The 26,078-nt window shown below is 36.2% G+C and overlaps 1 protein-coding gene across 3 annotated transcripts in view; it reads left to right on the top strand.

The window, feature by feature from the left end:
* Positions 1-452: 452 nt before the first annotated feature.
* The window catches only part of TTK (TTK protein kinase), a 38,581-nt gene continuing 12,955 nt past the window's right edge, over positions 453-26,078 (top strand). For 2 of the 3 annotated variants that reach the window (XM_037039438.1, XM_037039437.1), the window contains exons 1-13: positions 453-612; positions 1,764-1,904; positions 4,323-4,545; positions 4,887-4,993; positions 7,051-7,194; positions 7,676-7,787; positions 7,920-7,992; positions 8,085-8,179; positions 9,621-9,708; positions 10,992-11,115; positions 16,587-16,735; positions 23,177-23,313; positions 24,438-24,579. In XM_037039438.1, coding sequence (XP_036895333.1) covers positions 1,766-1,904; positions 4,323-4,545; positions 4,887-4,993; positions 7,051-7,194; positions 7,676-7,787; positions 7,920-7,992; positions 8,085-8,179; positions 9,621-9,708; positions 10,992-11,115; positions 16,587-16,735; positions 23,177-23,313; positions 24,438-24,579 — 1,533 coding nt within the window. In that variant the 5' untranslated portion in view covers positions 453-612; positions 1,764-1,765. The remainder of the gene's footprint in view (positions 613-1,763; positions 1,905-4,322; positions 4,546-4,886; positions 4,994-7,050; positions 7,195-7,675; positions 7,788-7,919; positions 7,993-8,084; positions 8,180-9,620; positions 9,709-10,991; positions 11,116-16,586; positions 16,736-23,176; positions 23,314-24,437; positions 24,580-26,078) is intronic. The other variant, XM_037039439.1, reaches the window with a different exon arrangement.

The following is a 26,078-nucleotide window of genomic DNA, read 5'->3' as shown; positions in this document are numbered from 1 at the left end:
TCTTGAGCTGGCAGCTGGGCTGGAAGGTAAGGTACTGAACCATCCTTTGTAGTCGCATCCTCCTAAGCCGGGCTGTGAAGAGCGTGACGTACTAAGCAGTGGGGTGGTGGTCATAGGGCGGGAGGGGAGGACCTACTCTCAAAGCACATTTTAGGTCCAAATGCTGAGAGCAGCGTCTCCGCCCCTGTTTTCCTCTCACCGGGTAACTCTGCCCGGGAGTGGTTCCACTTCTGACAAAAATCTGTCCTGGTTACACTGGACGGTGCGAGAAAAACCGATCTCTGAGAGCGGGGAAAACACTGGGCAGACCAGAGCCAGCAGCTGCATGGGTGGAGTCCCGCGAGGACCCTCCCGAAGCGGAACTGCTGGGTCTCAGAGGAAGGGGCGGTGCCGGCGCACACAAGCCAGTCAGGGCAGACACTTCCACGTGACCAGTATCGGCCAATAGGAGGCCGGGGCAGTAGCAGCGGGGAATTTCAAACGTGTTAGCCGAGTGGGGCTTGGATCCCATCCTTTCTTCTCTTTTCGGCTTTCTGGCGGCGAGTTCAGCCTCGGAAGTGCACGACAGAACTGCGGCGTGGCGCATATACAGGCTTCTTGACCGCAAGGGTGGTAAGTAGTGGGGGCGAGACGGAGGGGGCCCAGAGGAGTAGACGTAGGGCGCGGCTATACCAGCTGTAGGGGGAGGGGAGGCCTTGCTGCCCCCGCCGGGCCACTGGATGTTGTTGCCTGGGTTTTTGTTCAGGATCGCGGAAGCGAGAGCTGGGTGTGGGTCCCTTTGGGTAGAGGGCCTGGCGGGGTTCCTGGGGAGAGTTTGGGGACCTAAGATCGTCTCCTAAAAGTCACTTCCTCTCTTGTCTGGTGTTTTAAAACTGGGACAGGAGATGGAGGCTCTTTTCTGACAGTTACCTTTCGAACCTGACTTAAAAGAGATGCTATCTAGCTGCTTATTTTACCTCCCCTTTTAGTTGTTAAACTGGAGGTCATTGGCCGCATTGATATCAATGATCCTGGGTTACTGGGTTGATGCTTGAGAATTACAGAGGTGAGATTGACAGGAAGGCTGCAGACACTTTGTTGACTATCACCACCATGCAGATGAGCAAGTGCTTGGTGTAAGAATACAGTAGATTCTTGATGTTAGAGTGGTTAAGTTAGCAAGTCAGGATTCTGAGAGAAGTGCACAAGAACAAGCCTGCAGATATCCCATTTATCAATAAAGGGCTGGAATGGTAGAGCCCTTGCAATGTGCGGGCTTGCCCTCATAAAGCAGGTGACTGAAAAAATGGTCGTTCATGTCACCGAAAGGATTCTTTCTATGTTTCTACCAGAATCCAAACAGTCCATCACATTTCCTCAAAGGATGGAATTTGCGAATGGCCCACAGAAAATAATTCTGGAAAAAGAGTGAAAGGAAGGCATTCAGTGTGTAGAAGAAAAAAAATGGAAAGTTTGAAGGGGGGAGGGGCAGCAAATTCTATGTTATGCAATGGAACTTCTGTTAGGAAAAAAACATAATTAGTCTATTGGGAACCCTGATGAGAAAATTTCAAATATATGCAGTTGTTTTTATGCACGTAGCTTCACAAATACTACTTTAATACATTTGTGTTTACATAGTAAAGATGTGTTTACATAGTAAAGATGTGTTTACATAGTAATGCTTTAGTCTTCTGGCTTCTAAAACTCTAGTTGCAGTGTTTTTTCTCTTTAATGCTAGTGAAGTACAGGAATTATGACTAGTTCAGTTTTTTTTTCTTTAGAAATGGAGCCTGAGGATTTAAGTGGCAAAGAATTGACCATTGATTCAATAATCAACAAAGTGAGAGATTTTAAAAATAAATTTAAAAATGAAGACCTTACGGATGAGCTAAGCTTGAATAAAGTCCCTTCGGATAACACAGGTGGGTTTCTTTTCTTTCTTTCTTTTTTTTTTTTGAATGACTGCTAAGCAAAGGAATAGAATGTTAACCACTATATGTTCACATAATATAATTTTCTCAGTAATTGATGCTTTCTGAAACAAGAAACATCATTTATTACACTGTACTCAGAGGTAGTTTTTTAAACTATTCTGTAATTGTCAACTGTTCTTTCTCTTGCTATGCTTGCTATCAGTAGATGTGCTATTTTTTACTTTTTTGCTGCAAAATGAGAAAGCCTTGCCAACCTTAATAAAATTATGTATAAGGTTAAAATCAGAAACTTAATTTTTCATTTAGAGAGTCTTTCTATTACTCCCTTGGCCTCTTTTTTTTATTCTCTTGCTCACTCGGTTTCAGCCACCACGGCTTTCCTGATGTCTGTCCTATACGCTAGGTCAGCTCTTACCCCACTGTCTTTTCTCTTGCCCTCTGCAGTGAAGTGAACACCACTCCCCAGACATCTGCTTATTCTTACCCCTTTAGGTCTTTATTCAAATGTCATCTCAGGAGGGGCCTTCCCTAACTCACATATTTAAAATAGTAACTTGTTGATGTGGGAGTGTGTCCCCTCTCTCCCTTTCTTGTTACTTTTTTTCTTCATAGCACTAATCATTTTATATCTGGTTTATTCATGGGTTTATTTGTTGTTCTTCTCTTCCACTAGAAAGGGGGCTCTATGAGGGCGTGGTTTTTATTTGTTTTGTTATGTCTACACAGCTTAGAAAGGTGTCTGGCACATACTAGGCATTTAAACATTTGTTAAATGATGAGTGAGTGAAAGTGCCAAAATTTTAATACTCAACCTTTAAGCTGCAAATTAGCTCAGAAACCTAATTTACTACATTTCAGATTATTGACATCATTTGAAAAGTGACTTTTAGAAAAGTTTGCTGTATCTATACTGACCATTAAATGGATGAAAAATTGAAAATAAATGGAAGAACCTATAATCTAGTCTGGGTGACAGATCATATCTACTTGAAACAAGCTTGAAATTTATCATTTTGGTGTTAAGCAAATTCTTAATACTATACCACCGTATTTTATTATGTGTATTTAAAAAGCACTATCAAAGCTTGTACACCAAGATAGACGAGTCCTTATATAAAATCCTTAGCTCACTCAAGCCTGTAAGTACTCAACATCTATTGATAACTGGGATGTGCAACATTAAATTAAGTATTGAGGAAGACTCAAAAATACTTAAAACCATGGTTTCTAGATGAGAAAACTTACGAAATCATTATGCTACATGTAATTATGTTTGGCAACAAGTGAATACAAACACTATAAACACAACGCTTCAAATGCTGAATAGAAAGAGAATGGGGTATTCAGAGGCATGAGGAATAGATCTGTAAAGACAATTTTTTAGACATCTTACAGACTAATTCATTAGGAAAGCAATGGGTAGTAAACCTGAAAATGAAGTTAAGGTTGGGCTAGATTAAATTTAAGGTAAGAAAGCAAAGTGATGAATGTACTATGTTTTAGTAGGACACAGAAACAGTAATTTTGTTTGCAAAAGTAAAGATTTGGCCCTTGTCGAAGGTGACTGAAACCGATGGAATGATAGTTTCTCTGAGAATAGATTCTTTGACAACTTAATCAGCCCTGCCTTGGGTGGAGGCGGGGGTGGGGTTCCAAGTGCCTCAGTGGACTGAGGGCTGGCATGCCAGCCAAGGGGCTGCTGGTTCCCAGTCTAGGGTGCGTGCCTGGGTTGTGGGCCATGCCGCAGTAGGGGGCATGCGGGAGGCAAACACACGTTGATGTTTCTCCCTCTCTTGCCCTCTCTAAGATATAAATTAATTGAAAAGAAAATTATGGAGAAATATGAGTAACTCGGAGGGAGAAGAAAATAACCATATTAGTTGCTTATCTTTTGTAAACTGCTTTTGTTTGGTTGGTTTAAAATAAGTTTGGGTTATGTGAAGATAGTGTTGGATAAAAATTTTATGATACAACTGGAATAATAAGTTTCTAAGTTTTTAATGAATAAGTCATTAATGAATTTTCTTAAGGAAGTTGGTACACGTGGTGGTAGGAAAACCTTAGGTTTTCTTTGAATAGTTAGGATACAGAAATAGAATGCTGTTACAGTGTAAAATATTTTTAGACTATATATGGTTTTTTAAAGCTACTTATATAAACAACAGTTCCAATTTTTTTCCTTCAAAATATATAACTCTTTAGAGTAAAACACAGCCTGATAAAAGATACCTATGTAGTAAATAAGTTGCATGTATTTACACAAATGTTAAATTTTTTCAAAAATATTTTAAGAAAGTTATGTACATTGATATTGAGCATATAACTATAATTTGACAGAAAAGTGCAATATGGCATTTATTTTTATGTCTTACTGTGATTACTGCATATTTTGTTTCCTTTATTCAGATAATTCAGGAACTGTTAACCAAATTATGATGATGGCGAACAACCCAGAGGACTGGTTGAATTTGTTGCTCAAACTAGAAAAAAATAGTGTCCCCCTAAATGATGCCCTTTTAAATAAATTGATTGGTCGTTACAGTCAAGCAATTGAAGCACTTCCTCCAGATAAATATGGCCAAAATGAGAGTTTTGCTCGAATTCAAGTGAGATTTGCTGAATTAAAAGCGTAAGTATTAGTATTTTGACTGCATTACATAACTACATTACAAAAAGGTAAAATGAAAACAAGTCAGGATTACTTGTAAGAAAATTAATATTTTTGACCAAACTCTTATTTATAATCAGCAAGGGAATGATGCAAACTCTCTTTACTATGTATATATCTCCACAACTTCTCTATTCTTGGCTCTGTCTTGAAAGATTTTTTAAAATAACCCTGATAGTATTCAATTTTACACACCCACAAAAAACAATACCGCGTGTCTTTTGGGAAGTAAAATGAAGAATTATAAAACTTCAGTAGCTGGGCCCTTTTTCTTAAACTTTGACTCTGAATCTTCATTGCAGTATTCAAGAGCCAGATGATGCGCGTGACTACTTCCAGATGGCGAGAGCAAACTGCAAGAAATTTGCTTTTGTGCATGTATCTTTTGCCCAGTTTGAACTATCACAAGGTAACTTGAAATATCAAGTCCCAATTTTAAGTAAAAGATAACTTGCTTTGTAACTCAGATCCTAATGTTAAATCATATATGAAGTGGGAATTTGAGATAGGAAAAGACCGGAAAGTTGATGAGATAATATCATGGGGTAAGAATCTCACCTAAGTGGAAATGCAGAGAATACTTGTTATACTAACTCTTCCACTTGTAAAGAGGAATGCAAGGAAATAAGCATGAACATCATGTCTGTGCTTAGTTAGATTCAGAAACAGTCTGAAGGAGAATGACTTCTTCACTGAGTATTTGTGAGATGAAGGAGATAAGATAGTTAAGCTAGAGCTTAGACAAGCTTTTTTATACTCTGATTTCATAGCACTGAAATGAACTTCAGAATATAATTTAGCATTAATTGGTGGTTCCCCTCTGAGAAGAAACAAGTAAACTGCTGTAGAAGCTTTTATTTCTTGCTCACCAGGTTCTAGTTCTGCACTTTTTGGACAGGATCAGGCCAATCTCTTCCTCAGAGATTTTTAGCCTGGCCATTCTTAGTCTCTATTTCTCATTTTCTGGGGCTTCTGGATCTACCCTCAGTCTGTCCTCTGGGTCACATGGTCATGTTTTCCCCTCATACTTCTTTCTGCTGCATTCCTGATTCCATTTACCACCAGATACACACATTATCACTCTGGCTTCGCTTGGCCAAAACCCCCTTGATGGTGCTCAAATTGGGGCTCAGTAACTGGAGAGTATTCTCTAGGGTTGAGGTTGGAGAAAAGCATTATACCAACTCCTTGCTTATTAAAATAATTTTGGCTGGGCCTTTTAGACCCTTTATCTTTCCTTCATTTTATCTAAAAATTTGTTTGCGGTATGGCGTATCAATAGCAGCTATAAACTGTACATCTTTAGAATGCACAGATATTGAAAATCTCAAATTGTGGTATGTGAAAAAGAAATACACTTTATCTGTACCACTGCATTGTAGTAACCTCAAAGACAAAATTGTGTTCAAAAATTATTTTGAACAGGGTTGATGAATAGGCTTTCAGGAAATACACAACATCTTTGAAATCTTATGTGTAGTTTGGTGTGTATATTTGTAGGGGTGGAGGACATTCCATGGTTTTATCAGATTGTCATTGAAGTCTATAAGCTGCCTAATTACTAGTTATCTAAGCTTTTTCCTTTGCTGTGCTAAAATGTTCAATGTATGAAATTTTATCACTGCTGTTAATAAATGTAGACTTAGTAACCACCGTCAAATATATTTATATTCTTAAAACTTGTAAATTGTCTGAAGCTAGAGGACATCTCTTAATCATTTTTATACCCTAAGCACCAAGTTCATAGCATAGCTCCTGTAAATGTTGATAACATATTCTATAAGATACATGATATATATTTTTTACCATTTATAACAAAATAGTAGACTAAATAGATTGGGTAAGTTTGCAATTGAAGTAAAATTTGTTTGCTAATTTATCTGTCATTAGAAAGGTAATTAGGGTAATTATTTTTACATTTTGAGAGTGGTATAGCTAACTAAGTCTGATAGGTAAAGATCAATCTTTATCACTGCAATTTTTTTTACAAGAATCCTTTTGATGGAGGATTTCCTTTAGCAAAAGATGTCAACCTTTTCTTAATGACTGAATGTCATGAGTGATAATTACTATACTGCATTGTAATAGATTGATGCTCTTGGGTCTGTCATAGCATCTAGGGCCTACTTTTCCCTTTTACTCATTTCCTTGAGGACCCTAAGTGTTTTTGTTGGCCTTTGGTGTCTGCACTTTGTAACTGCTTTGTTACACTTTTACATCTGAAAATGGACAGTGGTGATACACTAATGCATAAATACATCAGTTACATATTACACAGGTAAACTATTTGAGGTGAATTGTGTATCAGAACTGAGACTGCTTATTTGCTTATGAAGTACAGCTCAAGAGCCTTGGAATGAGTATTTTTGTCTAAAGCTTGTAAATTATTTTCCAGGTCCTGAAGAATAAGAATCTGGAGAGTCAAGATGGTTACATTAAAATAACTATTAATTTTTACTTTGTTAGGTAATTTCAAAAAAAGTAAACAACTTCTTCAAAAAGCTGTAGAATGTGGAGCGGTCCCACTACAAATGCTGGAAATTGCCATTCAGAATTTAAACCTCCAAAAAAAGCAGCTGCTTTCGGAGGAGGAAAAGAAGAGTTTATCAGGTAAACGTACTAGTGTGTACTAATACTTTTCTGTGGTTGATTATCTGTGAAAGAAGATTAAGGATAATATTTTATAGAAAAATATCATTTATGTGGAATGGGCACAATCTAAGTTTAAATTTCATATTTAAAGGAGGTGAGTCATTTAGAAGTAAAGTCTTTATTATTATGTTGGATAGTTTGTTGTTGATCACACTTTCACTGATAACATGTAAAAAGCAATTCAATCTAAGCAGGACAATCACTTTGTGTTTTTTTAAGAATGGGGCATGTGCCTTTAATCTGGGTAAACAATTATGTAATTATGAAATACTTATTAAATATAGCTAGACAGTTATCTTGAGAACATCTTTAAGTCTGCATATCTTATTTAGGGACAGGTCTATGAACTGACCATAAGTATTCTTATTTATGAAATTACTTTTTGTGTATTCCTTATGTCTTTACAAATTTAATCCCAATATCAAAAATTTTACAACAGCTACAGTTTTAAGTGCCCAGGAATCGTTCCCCAATTCACTTGGACATTTGTGGAGCAGGAACATCAGCTGTGATTCCAGAGGACAGGCCGTGAAAGCCGGGTTTCTCTATGGGTGAGGAAATTGAACCCGTGTATGTTAACACACATATTTTCATGTAAGAGTGATAACAGTGTTTAGCAGGTAGTGAAAATACATATGTTAACATTATTCTTTTAAAAATTGAGGGTATTTTCTTCTGTTTAGAGAGAATGTGCCCCCTCAAGATGCAGACATAAGTCATCGAAATCCCTTAAAACAAACAAACAAAGCTAAACGGGTAAGTTAGTTTTTTAATCTATTTTGATTAAGGTGGTAATGGTGAGGTTTTTATTTCCTAGTTGGTCACTTAATCTTTCAAAATGTTTTCAGTCATGCCCATTTGGAAGAGTCCCAGTTAACCTTCTAAATAGCCCAGATTGTCATGAGGAGACTGAGGGTCCAGTTGTACCAAGTTTTACAAAAAGGTATGTTTGGGTTTTAATTTTTTAATTTGTTTTCAATGTTTGCATATTGATGGCAGAATGGTCTTAAAGTCTTTTACTGCTTAATAGTAATTACAGTTAAATTTTTATTTAGTATTAAAGGTTACCAAGTCTCTAAATGTCAGGGATAAAGAAATGAATGGGGGATTTGACTTTATTTTGCTTTTTCGCTCATTAAAAATATTCACTAAAGGAACTATTAAAAAATAGGAAACATGGAGGAAAAAACATTAAGACAACCTGAAAGTTAAAAGACTGTGCAGACATACCCAAATTCCTGTTGTTTGAACATTTCTCACTTAAATTGGTAGTCTCTTTGTTAAAAGTTCCTTCCTGGTATATATATAGAAGTCCCCATAGCAAGGGTGAAGGCGGTCTGGGCACGATTTCTTTTCCAGCTAGTTGTTTATTACATCCAATGTGTTCTCCTTCCTTCAGCTTAAGTGTTTATTCCCATAAAACAAATGGGAATATAGTGTTCCACTTTAGCGAAGGGCATTTTTCTGGCCGATTGCTAAGTCTAATCACTACATAAAATTATTTCTGTTGGAATAGTCTTTTTGGATTCTAGAGAACCATTAGGCAAGTAAACTTTAGAAACACAAAGGAGCCCTGGCTGATGTGATTCAGTGGACTGAGTGCCAACCTACGAAACAAGGGGTTGCTGGTTCAATTCCCAATCAGGACACATGCCTGGGTTGCAGGACAGGTCCACAGTAGGGGGCGCACAAGAAGCAACCACGCTGATGTTTCTCTCCATCCCTCCCCCCTCTCTAAAAATAAATAAATAAACTCCTTTAAAAAAAAGAAAGAAACATGATTGTTTTTAATTGGCATCTTCTATACTTAAATTCCTGTTATATATAGGCTGGAGCATGTGTTAATATTAAAAGAGCATTTTGGTTGTCAGGTTATGCTCTGAAGTGTTATAATTATTATCTTAACATCTTCATTTCAAATACCTAACTGAAGAATAAAGAAGAGTTTCTCACACTCTAAGAAAACAAAAACATACTGGGCATTTTTTTGCTTGTTATGATAGACCATGCTAGGCACTGTGGAGGCCCACAGAAGGGTTTGTAGTCTAGTACTTGTCCTTAAACTATTTGCAATCTGAAGTGTAGCTTCACTTACACATTGCTGTTCCCTTCTCCTTTCCCATAGTTATACCCTAACTGTAATCGTTACTTATTGCATAATGAAGTACATCGTCACCTACTAATCTCTACCGTTTTTGTCATCGCTGAGCACCTAAATTACATTTATGCTAGCGTCATGTTATTTTCTAAAATAATTTTTCAAGAGATTTTTATTCCATTAAAGAAAGTATAGTTAAAAAGTCAACTTTAAAATAGAAAAAATAATATACTGAAAAGATTAATTCAAATTAAATGTTAAAATTATTTTGTTTTGTGGGTAATAGACGGACTTCTAGAACAGAATGCCGAGAAGTGGTTGTGCCTGAATCTAAATCAAGTGGAAATGATTCCTGTGAATTGAGAAATTTAAAGGTATTTCTATTTTTGAATTTTTTAAGGTTTTATTTTTTTTATTTATTTTTAGGGAGAGGGGAAGGGAGGGAGAAAGAGAGGGAGAAATATCAATGTGTGGTTGCCTCTCATGTGGCGCCCACTGGGGACCTGGCTTGCAACCCAGGCATGTGTCCTGACTGGGAATCGAAACAGCAACGCTTTGGTTTTCAGCCCACACTCAATCCACTGAGCTACACCAGCCAGGGCTCTATTTTTGAATTTTTATATGGAGTGAAGTTTTTGAGCGAGGGTTCATGGAGCTTTTTCTGTGAAAGTCAACCCACAGTTTGTACAGTATCTTTAACAGTGTCCCTGAAGCCCCAAGAGATGTAGGACCACTAATGGAAAGTGGTACAGAAGTTCTAACCTCTTTCTCCAAGACTGAGGTGGTGGAGATCAATCATCTCCTGGGATAAATGAAGTAATATGTCTTAACACATGTGCTTAGACTTGGTGGCCTGGGTTTGGTAATAGCTGGAGGAGTCATTTCCCCCAGCTTTAGTTTCATGGTATGTTTAATCATATGATCTGGCAGGACATCATAAACAAAAATGAGAGAATAAATTGTGATTTGCAGAGGTGAGGGCTTGGCCTGATGTGCTGATATGGCAGAGCAACTCTGTGTGAACTTCAAAGACCCGGAAAGTTTTAGTCTCTGATACACTGGTTTTTAGGTGTTACACTATTCTTACTGTATTTCAGTTAGACCCCCTGGCGTCATAGTGTGGGTCTCTTCAATTGTATATTTTTTATAATTCCTCTCTTTATGTTCTATGCTTTAAAATAATGATTTTAACTAATCACCACTATCCTGGAGAAAAATGCATAGTTTAGCTAAAATTTTGCTTTCTGGATTTAGAATAACTATTGTCTTAGGCTGACACAAATCTTACTTTTGAATAATGCTCTTATTTTTAATGATAAAATATGATCATAGTAACAAAATAATGATATGTGTTTTATGTTGGATTCAGACTTTCTAACCTCACTTTTTAAGTGAATTTATTCCAGCAGTTGTAATATGCCCATTAAAAGCAAATTGGCCAAGTTTATGGTTATGGGTTATGGTTTATTACTATTACTTTAGTCAGTAATTCAAGAAATTAATCTTTGTTTGGAGTTTGCGAATCTACATGTGATTAAAATGGATAATTTTTCTAGCAGTGTTTTCACATAGATGAGACTTTAGTATATTGAACACTAAGGCAAATAAGTACTACTGTTTTTGAGACTTTTATTATTGATATCTTATTTTCATATAGTCTGTTCAAAATATCCGCTCCAAGGAACTTCTGGTGTCAGATGAGAAATCTTCGGAAGTTATTACTGATTCAATAACTGTGAAGAGTAAAATTGAATCAAGTTTTCTAAGAAAATTAGAAGAAGGTAAGACTTCCTTAATTAAGAAAATCATTTTGTTGCTAGAGAATGCTAACCAGCCACCTAAGATCTGTAATATAAGACTTTGTCCCTTTTTCTATCTTGTATTTCAGTTGAATTATAAAGAGTGTATAAAAGACATTGAATTCTGTAGCAAAGGAAGTTTTATTTACCTAAAAGATGCATAAAAGAAAGAGTGTATGGAAAGTACCAAGGAGCCAAGTTATTTTTCTCAATTGGCTTGAGAAGTACTTTCTGGAAAGGACACAGAAGCTGTATTTATATGACACTTCTCCTTTTCCTCTTTAATCAAACGTTTAGTTTTCCACTTTGTGACTATGATAAATGCTCTAAGGATATGCAAGTGAATGAGCCAGAGTCTCAAAGAAGCTGTCATCCAATGTAGGGGATACACTGCTATATATAATACTGGGTAGAATGTAGAGCGTGTCATGAGAACCACGTAAATAAAATGCTGTGAGAATTCAGAGGGAGGAGAAATTTGAAAAACTAATTTAGGGGAAATAAGGTTAATAGTTTGGGGAAGAGAAGAAATGAGAAAAACTATTAGGGGTTAATAAATAGGAAGGAAAAGCTGTGACAGTGTTTTAGATGGAGGGAGTAGCATATGCAAAAGAATAAAACATTTTAGGAACTAAAGACAGTCTAGTTATGCTGAAAACTTTAATAAAGGTAGTATAGAAATGTAAGGTAAGACTTGGTAAACCTCAAACGGCTGGCTTAAATCTCTTATTTTAGATGTCAGAGTACCATTAAAGATTTTTGAACAGGGTCATTAAATGGATGATCATTGTCCAAACAAAGGTTGTCAGATTAGATGTATTTTTTTTTTTCTTTTAATTGGACTGAGGAGGGGTACTGGGACAAAACTAGGCTTGCTCTGGACTCATTTGGGTTTATCCTGGACTTGCCTGGTTTAGCCCTGAAAATCCCATGTCTCAGGAAATCCCTCAGTCCACAGCAAACTGAGGTGGTTAGTCATCCTAGAATAGTGTTTTTGCTATTATTTTGATTGGGAATAGATCCTTAATCCTAGTATATGGGGAAAACTGTTAGATTTTATACTTTCATGGAATCTACTATAAACTCATTTGATTAAGTACTAATTCTGACACCTAATTTAATGTTTTAAAATGAAGACATACCGATAATACTTATTATATAGTAAAACTTCTAATTATAAAAATCGCCTAAATCATAAGAGTATAGCCAATGCAATGTTTCATTCATACTTATTTCTATGTAGTGTATTCAAAGGGTGATGTTGCTGGGTCACCAGATGTGTATACGTCACCTTTAGTAGACAGTGCCCAACAGTTTCCCAGACCGGGGGTACCTTTGACCAGCAGTTATATTGCACTTGCTCCATATTCTTCTCAGTCGTTTTATTGTTGGGTTTTAGTTTTAGATGTTCCGATGCTGGTAAATATTATCTCTTTGTGGTTTTAATTTGCATTTCATTGATGTCTGATCATGTTGAACATCTTTTTGACTGTTTATTGGTTATTTGGATATCCTCTTGTGAAGCACATGTTGGAGTCTCTTGCCAATTTTTCTGTTGGTTTTTTTTCTTATTGAGTTTTAGGAGTTATTATATCATTTAGATACAGATCCTTTTGTTGGGTATATGTATTACAAGTGACTTCTCCCATTAAGTGGTGAAGACTTTTGATGAAAAGAGGTTCATAATTATTATGCATTTTAATTTATTATTTTTTTTTCTTTTGGAGTGAGTGTTTTCTGTGTCTTTAAACAAATCTTTTCCTTCTCTAAGATCATAAATTTTATGTAAGATCAAATGTCAAGATCCTTTTTTCCCTTGTGTATATCCCGTTGATCCATTGGTGTTTGTTGTAAAGACCCTCTTTTCCCTCACTGAATTGTTGTAAATTAGGTGATTCTGTGTGTGATGTGTAGATTTGGATTCTTCTGTGTTCCTTAGTTCTTTTTGTCTATGTTTGTGCTAATACTATGCAGTTCTAATTACTGCCGTAAGTCTTCATATCTGTCAGAAAGACTTCCAGTTTCGTTTCTTCATATCAGTGTAAATCTCCCAACTTTGTCCTTCAAGACTATGTTAGCTATTCTGAGCCTTTTGGATTTCCATATAAACATTACAGTCTATCAGATTACATTTTTTAAAAAAGATTTTGTTTGTTTGTTTTAGATAGAGGGGGAGGGAGAAAGAGGGTGAGAAGTATCAATATGTGGTTGCCTCTTGCATGCCCCGTACTGCGGACCTGGCCCACAACCCAAGCATGTGCCCTGACTGGGAATCATCCATCAACCCATTGGTTCTCAGGCCAGCACTCAATCCACTGAGCTACACCAGCCAGGGCCAGACTACATTTTTTTTTAAATGGGATTTTGATTGAGACCTAATGGGACAAGCTCACATCTTAACAGGTAAATTTTGTACTCTACTAACCTAGTATTCATTTACGTAGTCTTTAAAATATTGAGAGCGTCATTTTCTCTGTAGAGATTTTGATTGTCTTTGCTAGAGTTATTCCCAAATATTTGACAGGTTTTGATGCTGTAATGAATGGGATCTTTTAAAAAAAAGTTGTATCCTTTTTTGTTTTTGCTGATATATACAAATACAACTGGTTTTAGTTATTGATCTTAGATGCAGTGACATTGCTAAATTCATTGAATAATTTTAATATTATGGATGCATTCATGTTATTTGAAAATAATATAACTTTTTTCCTTCTAAGTCTTTTAATTTCATTTCCTTTCTTTGCTGTCGTGCACTTAACATCTTAGGTATAGTGGCGAATAGAAGGGATGATATGTGGTAGTCTTTTCTCATTCCATATTTTAGAGGGAAGTTTTCAGTATATTACCCTTGTATGATAATTGCTGTAGATTTTTGTAGCTGCTCTTTATCAAGTATCAAAAGAGTGAGTTTTGCTTTATACCTAGATTATCATTAGTCTTTTTTGTAAGTGGGTGTTGAAATTTCTCAAACTCTTCCTGTGTTTATTGAGTTGATCATATTTTTTCCTTTTTTAAAACAATTTTATTTATTTTTGAGAGAGGGGAAAGGAGGGAGGAAGAAAGGGAGAGAAACATTGATGTTCACACATCAATCAGTTTTCTCCTCCACACCCTTAACTGGGTGCCTGGCTGCAACCCTGGCGTGTGCCCTGACTAGGAATTGAACCCACAACCTTTCATTTTGCAGGCTGCTGCTCAGCTCACTGGGCCACACCAGCCAGGACTGAGTTGGTCATATTTTTTCTTCTCTATTCTGTTATGACAAATTGATTTTCAAATAGTAAGCAAACTTCACATTTAGGAATATACATAACTTGGTCATAATTATATTCTTTTGTGTATAAATTGAAAATATTTTGTTTAAGATTTTTCATCTTTTGTGATAGATGGAATATTGATATCCATGGAATAGTAAATATATTGTTGAGGCTCTTGTTTTTTTCTTTTTTAATTTAAATTGTGTTTTATTGCTTATGCTGTTACAGTTGTCCCAATTTCTTCATTTCCCTCCTCCACCCAGACCACCTCCCCTCCTCCCTGTAAGGATCCCTTACTGTTGTCCATGGGTCATGCATATATATTCTTTGGCTACTGTATGCCCTGTGCTGTACTTTATTTTACATCCCCCATGACTATTCTGTTAACAACCAACTTGTACTTCTCAATCCCTTCACCTTATTCTCCCATCTGCCAACTCCCCTCCCTCTGTATCTATGATTCCGTTTCTGTTATGTTTGCTTATATTGTTTTTTAGATTCAATTGTTGATAGGTATATATTTGTTGCTATTTTATTGTTCATATTTTGATCTTCTTAAAGGAGATCCTTTATATTTTATAGAATACTGTTTTGGTGATGCTGAACTCCTTCAGCTTTTTCTTGTCTGAAAGTTCTTTATCTGTCCTTCGATTCTAAATGATAGCTTTGCTGGGAGAGTAATCTTGGTTGTGGGTCCTTGCTTTTCGTCACTTTGATTATTACAAATTCCTTCTGGTCTGCAAAATTTTTTTGAGAAATCAGCTGATAGTCTTATGGGAGCTCCCATATAGGTAATTTCTTTTCTCTCCTTTTAAAATTCTTTGTCTTTAACTTTTTGCATTTTAATTATGATGTGTCTTGGTTGGGCCTCTTTGCATCCGTTGTGTTTGGGAGTCTGAGCTTCCTGGACTTGTATGTTTGTTACCTTCACCAAGTTAAGGAAGTTTTCTGTCATTTTTTTCAAGTAGTTTTTCAATTTCTTGCTCTCTTCTCCTTCCAGTACCCTCAGATTGGTATGCTTGAAGTTGTTCCAGAGGCTCCTTACACTATCCTCATTTTTCTGGATTTGTTTTTCTTCTTGTTTTTCTGATTGGGTATTTTTTGCTTTCTTATATTCTAAATCGCTTATTTGATTCTTGGCTTCATCCAGGCTTACTGTTAATTCTTTGCAAATTGTTCTCCATTTCAGTTAGTATATCCTTCATTTCTGACTGGTTCTTTTTTTTATGGTTGTCACGCCCTTTTTATGCTGTTGAAGTTCTCACTGAGTTCACTGAGCATTCTTATAAGCAATGTTTTGAACTGTACATCTTATTTCCTCTCTGTGGAAATAGAGAGGCTGCCAAAAGCAGCCTCTCTGCATTTGTTTCTATGTATGAGATAGAACTCCTGTGACTCCCTAGCTTGGAAGAGTGGCCTAATGTAGTAAGTGTCCTGTGGGGTCCAGCCTCCCTTACCTCCCAAGCTGGGAAGTGCTCACCATGTGGGCCCTGATAGTTGAGCCTTAGTTGTTGGCAGATCAATGGGAGTGACTTACCCAGACCAGTCAGCTGTAAGGACTGGCTGTGGCCACTGACAACCAACCTCTGACCACTGTGGGGGATCAGCTGTGCAGGGGCCCACACCACACAGCAGGACTTACTTCAGCAGGGCTCTGGGTGCCTGCTAAGTTCACCCTTTGACTATGTCATTTGTGGAGGTGGTCGGGTGGACGTGCTCCAGTGTGGTGTGAAGCTGTCCCTTGGGTGCACAGGCTGTTGGGCCTGTTGAGGCACTTTTGTTCAGAGACCCTTAGAGTAAATTAATTGCAAGCCAGTTTAAGATAAAGTTTTTGTTAAAAAGTAAAAGTCTATAAAAATGGTGACTTACTTTATCTTTATTAGCAAGACTTTATAATGTGTTTTTTAAATTTTTACTTATTTACTTGCTTTCTGGTAAAGACCAGAAAAAATTAAATTCAGAATGCTCTCTGATAATAAAACCCTAAGTAAGTACTTAAGATGGCCGTGTTGCAGGTTTGTGAAATTGGCTTGCTGTAAGCAACTTGTCAACAACTGGCTTAAAGTTTTTGGTTCCACTCTTCATTTTTAAAAGCAAAATGCTAATTGTTTGCAGCATATTCTAGTGTTTAGGTCTAATTTTGTTATTATAAAATATTCTTGTGTTTTAATGACAATAACAACAAAACAATTTCAGAACCTAAAGAATATCAAGAACCAAAGGTTCCAGAAAGTAACCAGAAACAGTGGCAATCTAAGAAAAGGTCAAAATGTGTGATCCAGAATCCTGCTGCTCCTTCAGATCAATGGCAGATTCCAGAGACAACCCGGCAAGTTGATACAGAGGTAACTTTTTTCCCTCTCATGTAACATGCCATTGTTCAAAATGTGATGATCATGTTAAATATTTTCTTACTTTGCTAAATTTTTATGCACCATATTTGGTGGAATAGTTCACTTAATGTTTTTATTATTCACAAAACAATGTCCAGTAACAGTTACAGTTTCAGTAAGAGCATATGTCAAGTTGAAGTTTTTTCTGTTTATTTTATTCTGTTCTATTTTCAGTAGTGTTTCTCGGTTACCGGTGGACTGGTATAGGGATCAGCAAACTACAGCCTGTGGGTCAAATCTGTTTCCCAGCCTGCGTGTGCAAAATGATGTTTTACTGGAACACAAATGTGCCAGTTCATTTACTTCTATCTATGGCTGCTTTCTAACTGTAACAGCAGAGTTGAGTCGTTGCAACAGAGATCATCGAGTCTCTGAGTCCTAAAATGTTTGCTGCGTTGCCCTTTATGGAAAACAGTTTGCTGATCCTTGCTCTAGTGCGGTGCGTATCAAAGCATTTGACAGTTTCCTATTGTCATCCTCATGGATGGAACAGAAAACATAAGACTAGACAATACATGTGAATTTGTAACAGTGGCTAAGGGCCATTTCGGAAGGAATGGTCTGGTAGACTACCGGAGAGCCATACCTATTTTAGTCCATGGCTCTACTTTTTATCACTATTTGTTTTCAGTTATATTCTAACGCAGTAGTTCTCAAATATTTGGGCCTTGGGATCCTCTTTTACCCAATTAATTACCAAGATACCCAAAGAGCTTTTGTTTACATAGGTTGTATTTATCTGTATTGACCATATTAGAAAGTAAAACCAAGAATTTTTAAAAATATTTATTAATATATTAAAAACAACAATATACCCATTACATGTGAATATAGATACACTTCTATGAAAATCAAGTGTTTTGTATTATTGAGGTATAATTGGTATATAACATTAGTCTCAGGTATACAACATAATGATTTTATATTTGTGTGTATCATAAATTGATCACCGTAATAAATCTCATTAATGCCTGTCACCACACATAACTGCAAAATTTTTCTGTATGGCAATGAGAACTTGTAAGATCTACTCACTTAACAACTTTCAAATATGCAATACAGTATTATTAACTATTATCACCATGCTGTTCATTACATCCCCATGGCTTAATTTTTTAACTTTTTAAAAAAGTCCTTACCTGAGGACATGCGTATTGATTATTGATTTTAGAGCAAGGGGAAGGGAGGAAGAGAGAGGGATGGGGAGAGAATATCATTTGGTTGCCTCTCACACGTACCCTGATGGGGGACCAAACCCACAACCTAGGAGGTATGTGTTGTGACTGGGAATCCAACCTCTGACCTTTGATTTACAGGAAAATGGTCCAAGCAGTTGAGCCACACCAGCCAGCGCTAACATTTTACATATAAGTGATACTATGTAGTATTTATCTTTCTGTGTCTGACATATTTCACTTACCACAGTGTCCTCAGGTCCATCCATGTTGTCACAAATGTCAAGATTTCATTCTTTAGGCTGAATAATACTCCATTGTGTATGTACTGTTTTTAATCACTTTTTTAAAAAGATTTTATTTATTTATCTTTAGAGGGGAAGGGAAGGCGAGAAGGAGAGAAATATCAGTGTATGATTGCCTCTCGTGAGTCCCCTGCTGGGAACTGGCCTGCAACCCAGGCATGTGCCCTGACTGGGAATCGAACCGTGATCGTGTGGTTCGCAGGCCCGCGCTCAATCCACTGAGCTACACCAGCCAGGGCACATTTTTTTATTCATTTATCCATCAGTGGATGCTTGTGTTTTTTCCATATCTGGATCATTGTAAATAATGCTGCAATGAACATGAACATGAAATTCCACAGAAGTGGAATTGCTAGGTCATATAGTAGTTACATTTTTAATTTTTCTATATTATTTTCCATAGTGGCTGTATTCCCACTAACAGTGTACAAGGGTTACCTTTTCTCTACAAAACACTCATATTTCTTGTCTTTTTATAATAGTCATTCTAACAGGTGTGAGGAGATCTCATTGTAGTTTTTATTGCTTTTCCCTGATGACTGATGTTGAGCATCTTTTCATATGTCCATTGGTCATCTGTATGTCTTCTTTGGAAAAAAGTTTATTCAGATCTTCTGCCCATTTTTTTAACCAGATGATGATGATGATGATGATAATGATTTTACTCTTGAGTTTATATGAGTTTTTAATATATATTTTGGGTATTTACACTTTATCAATATATGATTTGCAAATATTTTTTCCCATTCTTTAGATTGCCCTTTCATTTTGTTGATAGTTTTCTGTGCAGAAGCTTTTTAGTTTGTTGTAGTCTCACTTATTTTTGTTTCTGTTGTCTGCTTTTGGTGTCAGATCCAAAAATCATAACCAAGACCCAATGTTTTCTTCTAAAAGTTTTATGATTTCAGATCCTATATGCAAGTGTTTAATCGATTTTGAGTTAATTTTTGTGTATGGTGTATGATAGTGGTTCATTTTCTTGTTTTTCATGTGGCTGTCTAGTTTTCCCAAGTTCATTTATTAAAGAGACTCTTCCTTCCCTGTAATGTGCAGTACATTCTTGGCCCCTTTTGTTGTAAATTAATTGACCATGTATTTCTGAGTTTATTTCTATACTCTGTTGTGTTCCTGTGGTCTGTATATGTGTATGCCATTACCACACTTTTTTTTTATTACAATAGCTTTGTAATATAGTTTGAAATCAGGGTTGTGATGCCTCCAGCTTTGTTGTTCTTTCTCAAGATTGTTTTGGCCGTTTGGATGTGTTTTGGGGGCGGGGTTCTCTTCTTTTTTTCTTTCTTTTTTTTCTTTCTTTCTTTATCCTTAGAGGGGAAGAGAAGGAGAGAAACATCAGTGTATGGTTGCCTCTTGTGTGTCCCCTGCTGGGAACTGGCCTGCAACCCAGGCATGTGCCCTGACTGGGAATCGAACTGCGATCATGTGGTTCACAGGCTCGCGCTCAATCCACTGAGCTACACCAGCCAGGGCTGTTTGGAGTTTTTTATAGTTTTATACAAATGTCATCAGAATTTCAATAGGGATTACATTGAATGTAGATTGGTTTGGGTATTATGGACATTTTAACAGTATTGATTTTTTTCAGCTTCATGAGCATGCATTATCTTTATTTGTGTCTTTTTCAATTTTTTCATCAGTGTCTTATAATTTTCAGTATACACTTCTATCACCTCCTTGGTTAAATTTATTCCTAGGTATGGTATTCTTTTTTATTTAATCATAAATGGGATTGTTTTTAGTTTTTTCTGATAAATCATTATTAATTTTTAAGAAATGCAACAAATTTTGCATATAGATTTTGTATTTTGAAACTTTACTGACTTTGTTAGTTCTAACAGCCTTTTGGTGGGATCTTTAGGGTTTTCTATATATAATACCATGTTGTCTCCAAATAGTGACTGTTTTACTTTTTCTTTTCAAATATGATGCACTTTATTTCTTGCCTAATTGCTCTGGCTAGGACTTCCAATGTTCTGAATAAAAGTAGTGAGAGTGTGCATGCTTATCTTATTACTGATCTTAAAAGAAAAGCTTTCAGCTTTTCACGATTGAGTATGATGTTTTCTGTGGGCTTGTCATATATGGCCTTTATTATGTTAACTTACATTCTCTCTGAAAAACAGTATTTTTGAAACAAAATTATACTAAGAAGAGTGACATTGTTTTACAATTAACTTAATGGTTGGCTTAACAGAAAACTGGATTTCTTGTATCTGCTTTTGCATTAATCTTTTAGTAGCGTATGTTCTACAGCCTTGAGTAAACTCCAGTGTATACTTATGAAAGAATGAAAGTGCAAAAGGCAAATAATGTCTCAGTATGTTGAGGAAGATCGTTTTAACCTCTCAGACTCCCTGAAAAGATCTTGGGACCACTCTTTTTTTGCTTTTCCTGGATTACTCTTTGAGAACCATCAAACCACGTAAGTGATGACGTGGGTAGTCAATGTTAGATGAAAAGAATCCTAACAGGTTGAATCATGGATCATGTTAAACAGCATCTCTTTTTTTCTTAAACCTGTAAGTCAATAGCATGATAAAGGAACTCAGAACCATTTAATTGTCATCAGGGAAATGCACATCAAAACCACACTGAGATACTACTTTATACCCACTAACATGGCTATCATTAAAAAGAGACAATAACAAGTGTTGATGAAGGTGTGGAACCCTTACATACTGTTGGTAAGACTGTAAAATGGTGCAGTCACTTGCCAAATGGTATGGCGGTTCCTCAAGAGGTTAAACACCGAATTACCATATGATCCAGAGTTCTACTCTTAGGTATATACTCAAAGAAACAGAATATATATATAAACTTTTACATGAATGTTCATAGCAGCTTTATTCGTAATTACCTAAAGGTGGAAATAACCCAAATATCCATCAAGTAGAGAGTAAATAAACAAGTTTTGGTATTCTAATTTTATTATTTTTTATTTTTCAACAGTAAGAAATAATGAAGTAATTATAAATGCTATAACATGGATGAATACATACTAAGTGTAAGAAAAATGTTCAGAATAGGCAAATCCACGTAGATAAAAGATAGATTAGTGGTTACCCACAGACTAGGAGGAGTGGAGAATGGGTGTGAAGTTTCTAATGGTAAGGAGTTACTAACGGTATGGAGTTTCTCTCTCTCTCTCTCACTCTCTCTTTAAGATGTTGTTGTTCATTTTCAGAGAAAGGGGGAGGGTAGGAGAAAGAGAGGGAGAGAAACATCAATAGGTTGCCTCATGCTTGCCCCCAACCCAGGACCTGGCCTGCAACCCAGGCTTGTGCTGTGACCAGGAACTGAACCCTCAACCTATTGCTTCACGGGCTGGTGTCTAACCCACTGAGGCATACCACTTAGGGCTGGAATTTCTTTCTAAGATAGTGAAAGTGGTCCGTAACTAAATAGTGGTGATGATTGCACATTCTTGTGAATATTAAAATCCACTTCTCAAGCGGATGTTGTTTTTGCCTCGCATCTCACCTTAGAGCTAAAAGGTCCCCATTACAGTATCCAGATTATTTCTTCCTGTGTCCTGTTTATTACTATCATCTTTGAACATACTGAGGACTCCCTATTAATTCCTTGAAGATACTAGGCTGTGGATCACTTCTATCTACTTCAAACCAACAACTATCATCTTTTTTTGTTGTTGGTTTCATAGCCTTATCTATCACTAGTCCTATACCCGGCTCCTAAATTTATTCTTTCTCCCTTGTGACCATTCTCTTAATTTCACTTTAGCTATCCATTTCTGTATCCTTAGTTCTAATCTACAAAATCCCAAATGCAAACATCCCACTCCATGACAATAATATTTACATTTTCCCTGCCTAATAATCTTACAACAGTTGCTCAGTACCATCCTGACTATTTATCCAAATATATATGTGAGGAAATCTTAAATGAAATGGAAAATTTATCCAGGAAAAGAGATACAGTGACCATGCTTGCTAACTTGGAAACTTGAAGGACAGAAATGTAGAAAGTAGAAGAGATTTGTACATTATGGCTCTCAAGAGCATAATGTAAACAAGTAGGTTAAAAATTATAGTAGAGAAACTGATTTAATCTAAACTTCTGTGGAGCCTCTCTAATAATGAAAGCTGTCCCCAAATTGTAGTGAACCTCCTTAGGCAGTAGTGAGTGTGCAGTTACTAATAATGTTCAAACAAAATGTGATTCTCTGTTTGGTTGAGATGCTGTAGAATAGGGGTTGGAAATCTTACAAAGTCAGTAGGCTTTGCAGACCAGGTGGTCACTGTTGTTACTACCCAACTCTGCCACTATAGCATGAAAACAGCCTTAGACAATATGTAAACAAGTGGACATAGCTATGTTAAAACTTTATCTACAAAAACACGTGGCAGGCCAGATTCAGCCCTCAGGCTGCCATTTGCCCATGATCTCTTCTGTAGAGGATGTTCATTTATCATTGCTTTGGGGTTGGTATGAGATAAATTCTACGGGTCTCTTACTAGGGAGAACACTAAATAAATATTTGCTGTGTCAAATTTGCTAAATAATTAGTAGTATTTGGCCATTTTGCCCTCACACATAAAGTAGGGAGTGATTTCACTGATTAGAGAGAAACTGGTTTTTGGAAGACTAGCAGGGTACTTCATTAGATTGTACAATCTCGGTGCTGCTTGCAATAGACCTGTTGGGAAAGGATATTAGACCCTGTTTTGTGAAAGCTGTGCTGTATGACTGCCATCTACTTGTGATCCCTTTGAGCAAAATATAACAGGCTTCGGAATTGAGAGTGAAAAATCTATATTACAAAGTTATTGAAAGCCTGAATACATGTGTTTATTTACTCTAGCATGTTTTTTGGTATTTCATGTTTTTATTATTTTATTTTAGAAATGGTTTTTTTTCTTTTCATTTTGGTTTAGCAGAAACAAACCACCTTGGAGCAACCTGCCTCTTCAGTTTCAAAGCAGTCACCGCGTTTGTCAGTACCAAAATGGACTGACCGAAAATCTGTTTGTGAAACACCCAGCAGCAGGGCCTTAGAAGATTACATGAGCTGGTAATTACTTTTGGCTGTTAGCTTGTTACAGTAGAAATAACATTAGTGTTGGAGCCAAAAAGATCTGGAGTTGAATCTTGCTCTTTTACTTTAAAGACTCTTTAGATTTATATTATTTATCTTAGCATCAGTTTTTTCATCTGTAACAGGGGATGGAAAGGTGCCTGCATTATACTTTTAAGGATGTTGTGCAAGTCTCGGTCATATTGTAGTCTGTATCTACAACCTATAACTACTCTGAGTATGCAGAACTTGATAATTATGCATTGCCACATGGATACTTCTCTAATTGAGGGATTTGAAGGTTACATTCTTAGAGCAGATAAAGGGTGGATGCATTTTATAGCAAAGGAGGTGTTAATTGGAATGTGATTGTTTCTGAAAGAGGTGGGTTGTGCAGGTCACATAGTTCTGGGGGTGTTCAAAGGTATAGGTCTTGCTGGATGGGAATGAAGGATGAGTGTAGAAATTGGATGGTCAGTCCTGACTTTAGGAAACCCAAGGGCTATTACAAAGGCAAGTTAGTGATATTCAAAGAAAGGAAATAAAGGAATATAACACATCTTATTTTTAAATTAGTGGGTATATGTTAATGTATTTTTTTAGTGTTTTACAGAATAATTTAAGTCCATGATGCCTAGGTACTGAAAGAAAAATAGTGAGAATAAGGCAAGCAAAGCACAAATGTGAACTGAATGGCTTTAAGCTTAAAGGCCAAACTTCTCTGATGTAATTGGCTTTCAGATATTTATAGCAAGCTATTGCAGAACGTTATTGTTAAAAAGCACTCATAACATCTATGATTAGCCATAGGCTGAACTTTACCTTGGCTAAATTTTTATAAAATAACCCCAACCTAATATTTTCAGTGCCATCTTATTTATTTTACAATACAGATTTTTTTTTTTTTTTGGTCTGGGGACAAAAATTACTTTCCTCCCAAAATAAAATTGTCATGGTGTATCTAGAATACATAATTCAGCTATATTATGAAAACCGACTTTGATTCTGTTTTATATAACACATTCAAAGTTTATATTTACCTTTTAAAATCATACAAAAAATGAGTCTGAATTTTGTATTTAAAATTTTAACATATTACCTTTTAAAAATATATTTCTTAGCTTTAGGACTCCAGTTATGAAGAATGACTTTCTACCAGCTTGTCCGTTGTCGACACCTTATAGACAGCCTGCCTGCTTCCAGCAGCAGCAGCAGCAACCGCAGCAACCGCAAATACCCATTACTCCACTTCAGAACTTACAGGTTTGATAAGCTTTGTCTATGGTATATGTTACAGTAGGATTAGTTTCAAAGATTTTATTTTTACAGCATCTGGTTGTTAGGGAAAGTCTTAAGGACTTGTCGATCCTTAGTCTCATTAAGCAAAATTCATTTCTGATAACCTCCTGAGCTCAAGAAGTAGGTCATGAAGAAGCTAATGAAGTTTGGTTGTTTTTGTTTGTTTGTTTTTCTTTTTTTTTTTTCCCATTACCTAGGCCAAAGGGTCCAGTTTGAATTGCTAGATAAAATTTTTCTTGTAATCTAGGTTACTTTTTATTTCATTTAACTAATTAAGCCAGCTGTTTGTGAGCAGCCTGGTTTTGTTGGCTACTTACTATACAAGTAAATTTTCAAGAGTACGAGAATAGCAATATGAGATATTACTAGAATATATTATAAAGTACTGTATTTTGCCAAGTATAATGCACTCCCCTGTATAATGCACACCTACGTTTTTGGCCCAAATTTTTTGGGGGAAACTCTTTCATTTTAATGTTTTCATGCCATTCTTTATTTACATTTAGATGCTTGGTTTTTTTGTATGGTAAAGGAATTTTAGCGTTAATTTTTGAACATATTGTGGTATAAGAAATTTTATATAACAAATAATTATAAAACACAAGAACAGATACAAGGTATTTCAGGTACTGCCTATGTATAATGCACACACATCCTTATTTTTCCCTCAAAAATTTAGGGAAAAAATGCTCATTATATGCTGCAAAATATGGTGATGATTATAAAGTAAGAAAAAAATTTTGCTGGTGAAACAATTTCATTGCCATCTAGAGAAAAATGAATGTAGACACTCTACAGACATCAGTACTAAAACTAATTTCCAGTAACTATCTCAGAAACATCTTAACACTGGTAGGAAGTATGGGTTTTGAAGGGTGACGTCTAGCCTTGAATCTTAGCCACACTACTTACCAGCTATTTGACCTTTTTCAAGTTACTCAAACTTTCTGTGCCTGTTTCATCATCGGTAAAATGGGGATAATTGTAGGGAACTGCTTCACGAGACGTGGAAATGTGGCCCAGCAACCATGTGGAAACCAGTGAGGGGCAAGTCAGCACATAGGACCACACCCATGAAGAAGTTCTTTCGTGGGGAATTATACCTAGGCCTGCATTATACCTAGGCTGCATTGTGACTTGCTCTTGCCAAAACTCTCTCACCCTGAGTTCAGACACAAGCCCTTGCATATCTTTAAAATAACTTCCTGAAGTCTGTGCTAATTCTCCCAAGGATTAAAGTATAACCAGACGTGTTAATCTTATCGTTCCCTTGCATTTGCACATTTCTCAATGGACTGAATTTATGAGTTTGGGTCATGGCAGCCCTTGGGTGCCTCCATGTCTTAATCCTTATTTGTGCTTTATTATATATATATATATATATATATATATATATATATATATATATATATATGCAATCTTAAGAAAATAACATATATATATGGAGAACAATATATATATTG

This window comes from Sturnira hondurensis, unplaced genomic scaffold, assembly GCF_014824575.4.
Source record: "Sturnira hondurensis isolate 20B ecotype Veracruz unplaced genomic scaffold, ASM1482457v3 Scaffold0025370, whole genome shotgun sequence".
NCBI lineage: Eukaryota > Metazoa > Chordata > Mammalia > Chiroptera > Phyllostomidae > Sturnira > Sturnira hondurensis.
This window is presented reverse-complemented; position numbering and strand designations above follow the sequence as displayed.